Source organism: Colossoma macropomum, unplaced genomic scaffold, assembly GCF_904425465.1.
Source record: "Colossoma macropomum unplaced genomic scaffold, Colossoma_macropomum, whole genome shotgun sequence".
NCBI classification, from domain to species: Eukaryota; Metazoa; Chordata; class Actinopteri; order Characiformes; family Serrasalmidae; genus Colossoma; species Colossoma macropomum.
In genome coordinates, this window is record NW_023494810.1 from 11,591,297 (window position 1) to 11,601,225 (window position 9,929).

Below are 9,929 nucleotides of genomic sequence, written 5' to 3' on the forward strand. Positions count from 1 at the left end.
AAATTCAAGAAATCTTTAATCAGAATTTATAAAACATTTACACAAATTTACAGGTGTTAAAAATGAAACAAAATATATCAATTTTCCTGAATCATTAAAACAAATCATCACTAATTAAAAAAAGACTTAATGCCCAAACGTGAAAAGTGAAAAAAGTAAAACAAAGACGACCCAGACAGCTCAGTGTGACATTAGCTCGAAACGGTCATCATGTTAAATGGCTTGGAGGGGCTCGACCGGCCAATTCTCAGTTCTTCTTTACAGCTGTCCGCAGAGCTCGGGTCCATCTTTGGCGGAGGTGTGGACTCATAGAGCACGCAAATGGAACCGTCTTCTCCTATCCGATAGGACACTTCATACGGGTCAACCCACATGGTCAGCTCGCTCGGTAACAGCGAGAACAGCTGTTCTCTGGTCAGTCCGATGGTGAGGGCGGCTTTACCTATCAAAGGGTCCATCTTGTGGTTGATCCTAATACACCTGTAACCTGAACCTCGGCACGGAGCATCTGGGAACCAGTGGTGTTGATAATGCTCTAAAATGAAAGACAACATTATTGTTAAATGGGAATTTTGTCAAATTTTTCCAGAAGGCAATTGTTCAGTTGTAAACAGAGTCATTCAGAGTGGTTTGGTGTGAAATGCTCCATTTTAGAGAAACTTACAGAGTCAGAATTGTTCACGGTGGTGGTGATAGGAACATCTAAAGCAAAGCTCCCTCAGAAAATTAGTACATGAAATGGTTATGAAGACACTGTCTGATGCCTGAGACATTATTACGATAGTTTTGAAAGAAGCTTTCGGGCTACAATCCATTTTTTAAAACCCACTTATGGCTGAGTGGTACACGCAGGACACTATGAGGCAAAATAGTCCCCAGAGAAAATTCATTATTCATCATTATTTTATCATCATTTTATATACAACTCAAGTTTTGGATAGTAAATAAAATGGCTATATTAAGTCAGCAAGTTTCTCTACAATGAAGTATCTCACATTAAACCACTCTGAATGACTCTGTTTACAACCCAGCGATGGTATTACGCATAAATTTTGAGCAATTGGTGGAATTCCCCACCAAGTTCTGTTCACCTTTCTCATCTCACACATTGACTTAAAGAGGCTGTTTTGTTTAATATAGTTAATTTGAGGTTCATTCTAAAAAATTATCACTGAAAATCAAATTTTCATTGATTTTACTAAATAAAACAGTTTATTGTAGCATGTAAACTGCACTATATACTTTAAAAAGTATAATGCAGGGCTAATTTTTTTTTCCTGCACAAAACTAAACCATCTCCACAAATGTGAAAAATAATCTACTTAAGACTGTAAAACAGACTGCAGCCTGTGTTGTTGGCTAAAAAAATTCATATGTTCTCTCGAGTTCACTCTAGTGGACCCATTCATTCAAGCACTAAATTTAGTACAAGGAAAACAGCCACAGAACCCATTCCAATTGGTCTGAAACTGCATAGTTAACCTTCACAAGAACGTCTAAGAGTAATCGCTTTTTACATTACATTTAATTGTATTGCTTTTTATCATAACAAAATTTGGGTTTTCTAGTGTTTTGTTGACAATCTCATCTCATTTGACCAAAAAATGGAATTAAAGGGGAATTCCACCAATTTTTCAAAGTTTCTTTCAATTAAACGGTTATGATGTAAACAAAGCCATTTAGAGCGTTTGGGCGTAAAATGAAACTTACCAAGACAAAATTGTTGACAGTGGTGATAGAAACCAGATAGTCACCTCTGAAAGCTTCCTCACAGAAAGTTACAACATTAAATCAATACTCAGCCTGACGTCCAAGACACCGTTTACAGTTTACAGTAGTTTTTTGGCCTAAAACATTTTATAATATAATAAATAATATTTTATTTTAATTAATTCATGGTGGAGGCGTGGCTCTGAGGCAAAATACCACTATTTTACCACCATCAACATTACATATAAAACTCAGAAGACTCGTGTAGGTTCACTGATGGTTTTGGATAGTAAATAAAATGGCTATATTTGTGTTATAGACATCACAACCCCTGGTTCTCATCACGACCACTGTACAGAAATCTGCGTCAGCTTCTCTACAAATGAACTATTTCACATCAAACCACTCTGAATGACTTTGAAAACATCTCAACCACTGAATTATGCAGACATTTTAAAAAATTGGTGGAATTCCCCTTTAATGAGATAAATTAAGTGAAAGTCACTTCATTTCTTGCCAGATTTGTGCTCAGGCAAGCTGGGAGAACACAGGCCAACATAACAGATGTGAACATTAAAGGATTAAGGAAAAAGCTAATGAAGATTGTTCACAGAAGCGTGAACAGTGAATGGTATCTAGTCTTCTCCTAACCTACTCACCTCCCAGAGCTTCTTCGAGTGAAAGGCTGAAGTGGTGCAGCTGCTCTTCTGAAAGGAGCCCAGTTCCTCTCAGTAATTTGGTAATGAAGTTCACAGCAGTGGACACCTCAGTTTTCATCGCGAAATATTTTCATGAGCTGTAAAAAAAAAGGAACAAAATGCCCATTTAAGCTGAATGAGAGATGAATTTAATCTAACAGTCAGTCAGTCTAACGACTTAGCTAGGTTCGGTTAGCAGAGTTGGCCTGTGCTGCTGCTGCCGTGTTGTAGGTTGGCAGATTTTTCCTTTGTTCAAAACAGAAAGACAAAACGACCCTGAAATACAACTGACCGATTCCAGTTCATCAAAACAGGTTGGCGGGGAGTTTCTGCGTCTTTATCGTCAACTATCCGTCCGTCACACCCACGAAAAGTGAAATTTTATCGACTTTTCTTCGACCACAAACTTCTCTTTTCCCTCCACAGGACCAACAGCGAAACTGGAGCTGCAGCTGAACGGTCAGCTGGTAAACACTCGCGAGCGCTACAGCACCAGCTCGACCAATCAGCTTCCACCCGGGCCATTACGTCACGCCCACTCTGTATGTACACACGGCGTGCTTTCATTCAATGAATTCTGATTTGACCTATATGTTTTTTCTCCAGCACATATTGATGATCATTTATTTTCTTTATTTGTATCACTAAATACTTCAATACAGAGGAACTACGTTAACCGAACTGCTTCTAAATTGAACATTTTTCTGGTAGAAATTAATTTTATATCTATAAGCTAGTACTTCTCAACCCTGGTCCTGCTCCTGGAGGCCCACTGTCCTGCACTTTTTAGTGTTTTCTCTGCTCCCAACAAATCTGATCCAACTAATCAGCTCATTAACAGCCCATTATTGAGTTAAAGTGTGGGGGTTACAGCAGGAAAAGCACTGCGCAGGACCATGGGCCTCCAGGACCAAGGTTGAGAAACACTGCCAAAACACTAAACACTATCAAAAGCACAAACATTGTGTCTGGATTAAAGTGTCTGTGCAGATAAAGTGAGTGGTTTATATTGAATACACTGTCCTAAATGTGATCAGTGAAGTATTACAGTACCATACATAAAAAATAACATTCAGAATACATTTGGAACACATATTGATAAAGCACATGAGAATTTTCATTTATGTAATTAAGTAATTTATTTAATTTTATTTCTGTAATTTTTATGTAATTTGCACTGCTCCTTGCTGTTATGGGTTTGCAGTTTTCTTCATATAATTCTTCTGTTATATGTTTCAAGGAAAATTAACTTATTTAAATGAAGTTATGAAATTCCCAATGTTTTTTTGTCTCCCATAATACCACTGCCATCTCATGAACTAAGCAAACAGTTAACCATATCCCAAATATATAGGCAAACTTGACCGTAAAATGGTTAGCTATGTGATTTTCAGATAATGGCAGGTGTGTAACTTGCCACAAAATGATGCATGAGCCCAGTACAACACCAATGCTAAGCTTATCACTACTGAAGATGTTAACTAATGAGGACACTGTGTAGTTCCATCATCCCTTGAAAGAGTTCAGTAACACTAAGATTGATAACTGATCTTAACATTGATTTATCAGTCTGCTCAGGCTTCAGCAGAGCTCAGCAACACTGAGATTAATAACTGATCATCCCATTGATTTATCAGTCCACTCAGGCTTTAGCAGAGCTCAGTAACACTGAGATTAATAACAGATCATCCCATTGATTTATCAGTCCACTCAGACTTTAGTGTTTCAGTGTTTGTAAAGGAGCATTTCTTTTTTTAGTTCTTCTATTAGAGTATACCTTTAAACACTATGCACTGATATGAAATCAGTTCATAAATAAGCATTCATGGTGTTTCTTTTAAAGACAGTATATCAAGTGTGTATATTTAGTGGAAAATTATTTTACATTTTTTTCTCCTAAAAATGTAAAAAGTAACTGTATTCTCAATACTGCCTTTACAACATGTAGCCTTGATTGAATACAGATACTTAATGTGTGTATTCTGAGTACGTATTCCCAATATTTGTGTTCCATTATATCCCAAATCTGGTGAAGTATAATATTTCACATGCAAAGTGACTCTGTGCAGCAGATTTAGTACAACAGATAGGGCTGAGGTAGCAGTTCTGTCCTGATGCCTAAAGCCTTGTATACCATTCGATGGAAATTTTCTTGATAGTTGTAAAACTTGACCCAGTGACTGATGACCAGTCTTCACCTCCCACTGCAGTGCTTTCCTGTCTGAGATCACTGTCTGGGCCTCTGACTGACGTGGGCCTTGTGGGGGCCTCCAGACCACAAGGCTCGAGGTGGGACAGTCCACTGCAAAAACATTAGATGAACAAACAGCCTGTGAATGTGTACAAATGAACAAATAAGTGAAAGAAATGAAGAACTGTTATCTGTTCTCAGGTCCATTATCTGTTTTCGGTTCTAATTGACTTATTTGTGAGATATTGTTGTTGCCATTGAAATGGGATGTTAGGCTCAATCCTATTTCTTATTTTTACCTCTGCCCCTTGTTTTCCCTTTGGAACTGAATTTTCCCCTATGAAATGGGACCCTCAAATAAAAAGAGCATTACTTCATTAACAGGCTACTAGGGGTGCTCTGTAGGCGACCCTGCCAGTCTGCAGTGATAGCAGAGGAGGGTAAAGTTCAACAACCTCGCTGCTGGGCTTTAGTTACATTTAGGGAATTATATGCAGTCAAAGAGGGGGGAGGTGACAATTATTCAGTGCCCACCCCTAATTCTTCAGTGATATGAAGCTGAAGTCAGCTATTCAATAGCTTCTTGCTTAAATTTTGTTGTTCCACCTTAAATGGAGCAGCATTTACATTCTGGCGCTTCAGGTGTCAGAACTGCTGGAGTATTTAAGGTGGAATGAGAAATTTAGCTAGCTAGATACCAAGACATTAGCATACTATTAGTGATTTTTTAAGCTTGTTATGAAGAAAAGGACCATAATACAGTAAAAAGACATTAAACTTTTATAATATACAATGATTACTGTAATTTTTGAACAGAGAAAATTCTCACATTTCTGTTTTTTTTTAATCATTTGCATATCAATCTTGTCGGTTTTTCTTTTTTTCTCATGACACTGCGTTTGGAGTGTGCCTCTAAAAAACCTCAGTTTAGAGGTCCATGTAGTCCTAACACTTCACCCCACCCCTCTATCTCAACATAAACCAGCACACCAGGCTAAGTGGTAGGGGCAAGGCGTGAAATGGGATTGGGCTACTTCTGCTTTTGCATTATGATTCAATTTGGCTTTTCACTTTAATGAGGCTGATTTTGTATTTTTTTTTTTTGTATGGTTGAAAATTGTAAAATAAACATATTAGCTTTCACAGCCTCAGCCTTGCTCAAAATGGACATAAACATGTTGTTTAATTTCACTTTCAGGTTTTGTCATTTTATTTTATTTTAAACGTTATTGCACAGCTGGAGAGTAGGGGACTTCCAAGTGCCTGGGAGCCCTGCAAGAATGTCCACCAGTTTCAGTACCGGTTTTAACAAGCCCTCGTCCACTTGGCCTCGCAACTTCCCCTCGGGGGAATCTCTGATGCTAACTTAAGGCTTCTTCTATCACTCCACCAGTCCAAATTAAGTCTGTTAGAAGAGCCCTTGGAAAAGCAAGGGGCCAAGTTATTGCGACTTTTGGCTTCAGCACCAGAGTTTAGCCTGTAATCATTGTGACTCAAAACTCGAAAATTACTCGACAAGTCCATAAGCCATAGAAGCAAACTGCTTTAACATGCTTTATTATTCAAAAAACACAACATTCTACTTGCTGGGCTTTAGTTACAAACTACTCCATCTACTGACACAACTTCATCATTTTAATATGCGATCTGGCCGACAGCAACAAAAAAACAGTTCTTCACTGCAATTCTACACCTTTATAACCAGATAAAGCATTTAATCATAAATAGTCTCCTTGGGAAATAAAGGCAGTGCCTTCTTCACTAAGGAAGAGGCGTTTAGGAAGCAGATGAGGTTATCATGATTTATAATCTCAGAAACTTCAAGCTGTGCACTGCTTCCTCTGTCATACTGCAGAGGTGCAGAGGGGTGTGAGGCACTGCAACCTTATGAAGACCACAATCACCTCTTTTGTTTTGCTAACATTCAGAGAGAGGGCGTTGTTCTCACAGCAGACTTCCAGCTCCCTCCCCTCCCCTCATGTTGTTTAGCCCTACAACTTTAGTGTCACCAGCAAACTTGGCGACTGTTCATTGTGTGATGTCTGCAGTTGTGGCTGATCAGGGTGCGCAGAAGAGGCCTCGGTTTACAGCTGTGGGGGCTGCAGTGTTTAGGGTCATGAAAGGTATGAAGTGTAAAATGTCATGATACATTATATCATATTCATATTGGATCCAAAATCTACATCAGCCAGTCCAAAGTCAAAAGCCAAAACACAGGTCAAACCAGAAAGTACAACAATACTTCACCATTAAGCTAAGCTGAAATTCAGACTTATACTCTAACGCAACAAGCACATGGAACAAGGAACAGTTGTGGATAAACAGTAGTCAGGCGAGGCAGACCGTTGTAGGGTCATGTGAGGGAGATTAGAGGTCATGTGATCCGGAGTGGGGTTCTGGATAATGGAGTCTGGGGGTTGGGAGGTAGAGATGGCAGGAACAGAGGGAAGCATGATAAGTAGTTATGAATCAGAAAATGAGTTTCTTTTATTTTGCTGGGGACAAGAATCTTATGAGAAGCAATCCACATAAGGCTAATATTTAAATGTGGGTGTGACAAACTCCACTTGCAGCACCCTCTGGGGTCCAGTGCTGTCTGGCTGCTAACTCACTTGCCATAGTGGTGCTGATGCTTCAGTGGCAGCTAAATGTTTGGTTTATCAATTTATTTTATGGAAATGCTCTTCCTAGTTTGGTAATGTGGTCTTTCCCATGTTAATAGTTGTCTTATACATCTTCCCTTTTGTTTTCGGTTTGAGAAATGAGTAACAGTTCCACAGTTTCAACAATTTCCACCAGTCTCTTGGGAAATTGGGCAAAGTTTCAGATTTACAAATAGGCTATGTCATTAAGATTTTCAGAGATATCCTGGTCATAGCAACAGCTGCTGGGCTATGAACGACCAACTAGCTGAACTAATTTGCTATGGCGCCACCCTGAGGCAGACCACCCTGCTGAAAAAACCCATAGATACCATCAAGTGTTTCTGTTGGTTCCTGATGATTTTGTAATGTGTTTTGACTTTTTTAATGGGTTGATATCACAGTGCAAAGGATCCTAATGGTTTAACAGGTGACCAAAGGCTGATTAAACGCATTTGATGGTTTACTACAGGAAACTCATGGTGTCTATTGGAAAGCATTAAGCCAACTCCCTTTAGAAAGCAAAACCATTAGGTTTTAATCCAGATGGTTTCAAATGGTCCTTTTTTAGCAGGGCAGTGCTGCATCTCTAGTCAGTAAAGAAAACTAAAGACAGAATCTCACTGATTGTGATTGAAGCAGATTAAACAATGGCTTTTCCCTGAATTTGTATTTGAGTGTCTATTTTTGTTGAACAGACAGCACTGTGTCATAATAAATCATAATAAGTATATTTTCAGGGACCCACCAGAATTTTGTTTTTTAGACATTTGAGGGGTCTGAATGTCTAAAAAATTGTCTAAAGATATTATTTAGGGGACCCTGAACCCCTAAGGACCTGTGTTTTGCACGGCACTGTACATGTCTGTTGTGTTCTTTGCTTTCCTTTACACTCTGCTTCTTGTTTTATTTTCTTTGTGCCACTGTGTTTCATTATTGGCTGTTTTTCTGGCCTGTTTTGGAGGTAAAGTGACCTTGAGTTTTGGAAAGGCGCTATATAAATAAAACACTATTATTATTCATTTTAATAATGTTATTACCTGACAGTAAAGAGCTCTGAAAGGGAAGAGGTTGGTCAGCGTTCTATATTCTTGGGAAAATCATGTTAAATTTTTTTTTAATATTTAAAATTGTCTTAGAGCTGTCTTGCTCTCACAGAGGGTAGTTTTATAAGGAGGGAGGTGTGTATTTTTTGTAAAGGGGCTTCAGAATCCATTAAGCACTTATTTTTCTGTTGTGTATGTTCTTACTCGTTCTGGGTTGATCTCGTTTTAGACTTGAAAAGCAAAAATGGTAAAGAAATTCCTCTCAAAAGCCACATTACTTTTCGATGACCCTCTATGTAAACCTGATGAGAGCTTTATAATAAACGTGATCATAAAACATAAAAATAGCTAAATTTTACATATATAAGACGTAATTTGCCAGAAAAATACCTTCACACGTGACCTTTGTATGCACAAATCTATGTAATTAGTGAATTTGTGCCAGCAGCAAAATAAGAAATGTTGTAAATCCATTGCTGTGTTAAAGCTTTTCAGTTGTACCTGAATCCCAATGGTATTCATTTTTGTTTTTTGTTTTTCTTTTCTTTTTTTTCTTTATTCTGGTATGTGAATATTGAGATGATATATATCCAGCTGTTTTCTCTATTCATTTTTGTGTGGTTATTTGCAATAAAACGAAAAAATAAAACTGTAAGGAGTTCTGAAAGTGCCTCTCCAGAAAAAAAATTGCAAAGACATTGCGTTTCCACTGCATTTGCAAAATCCACTGCATTTGCAGGTAATGCAAAATTATTGCGAGGGAGCACAATGTCATTTTTTAAATTTGTTTTTTTATCCACATCCCCTTACGGGCTTCGTGATTTTCCGGTTTTGGTGTGGTTTTGTGTGGAGGACATACCAGAGCCGGTTTATGAGGAGCCTGGCCACTTCCTATCCCCCCGTTATATATTAAACAGGACTGCTAAACAGCAGAGGGCGCCCGCGAGTGAGTCCTCAATGAATGGGAGTAAATGGCGCTCAACGGCTAAAAACGACAAGTTAAAATAGTTTCTAATCACTTTCCCAGAACGTTTTTTTAATTTTAGAAAGTAGAAGGATGTATTTCACTAACAAAGCAAAAAAATATTACCTATATATTTTCTTTTTTCTACAGCAAACGGGTTTTTTTGCAGCAGAAGGCGGGCTTTACTGCTAGAGCGTGATGATTGATTGGCGAGCGGAGCAGCTCATTGGCTGTTCGCGCTCACTGACGTCATGGACATTCATGAGGCGCCGTTTTAAACTCCTATAGCTCGAGTTTAAAAGCTCTTAAAAATATAACAGCGGTGTTAAAATGTTTTATGCTATTCGGTGTTCAGGAAATGATTGTATTCTTTTACATTAAAAATGTTTAAGCATGTATAAACTATGATTTTGCTCAAATGCTCCTTCTTAACCCATTCATTTTGGACACGCTCGGGAGCGCCCTCTAGCGTTTGAGAAACGCAGAGTGGTAATTCTCCTCTCTACACGTTCTCTGGATGTACTGTATATCTACCTTTTTGCACGTCGATTTCACGGTTTTTGTCCAGTCGCGTTACCCGTAGTGCCCCATTACAACTCACAGACCAATTACATTGCTCTGTTTCCTGACGTCAGAGCTGGAGTCTGTGGATGTGACCAATCAGCGGCCTCCATGCAG

General features: G+C 38.5%; 1 protein-coding gene across 1 annotated transcript; it reads right to left on the reverse strand.

Moving 5' to 3' along the window:
- si:dkey-42i9.4 (uncharacterized protein LOC492503 homolog) lies at window positions 1-2,876 on the reverse strand. The gene is made up of 3 exons (XM_036559501.1): window positions 2,701-2,876; window positions 2,370-2,506; window positions 1-535 (listed from the first exon to the last, which is right to left on the reverse strand). The coding sequence occupies exons 2-3, from the start codon at window positions 2,485-2,487 to the stop codon at window positions 192-194; spliced, it is 462 nt and encodes a 153-aa protein (XP_036415394.1). The 5' UTR covers window positions 2,488-2,506; window positions 2,701-2,876; the 3' UTR covers window positions 1-191.
- Window positions 2,877-9,929: the final 7,053 nt, after the last annotated feature.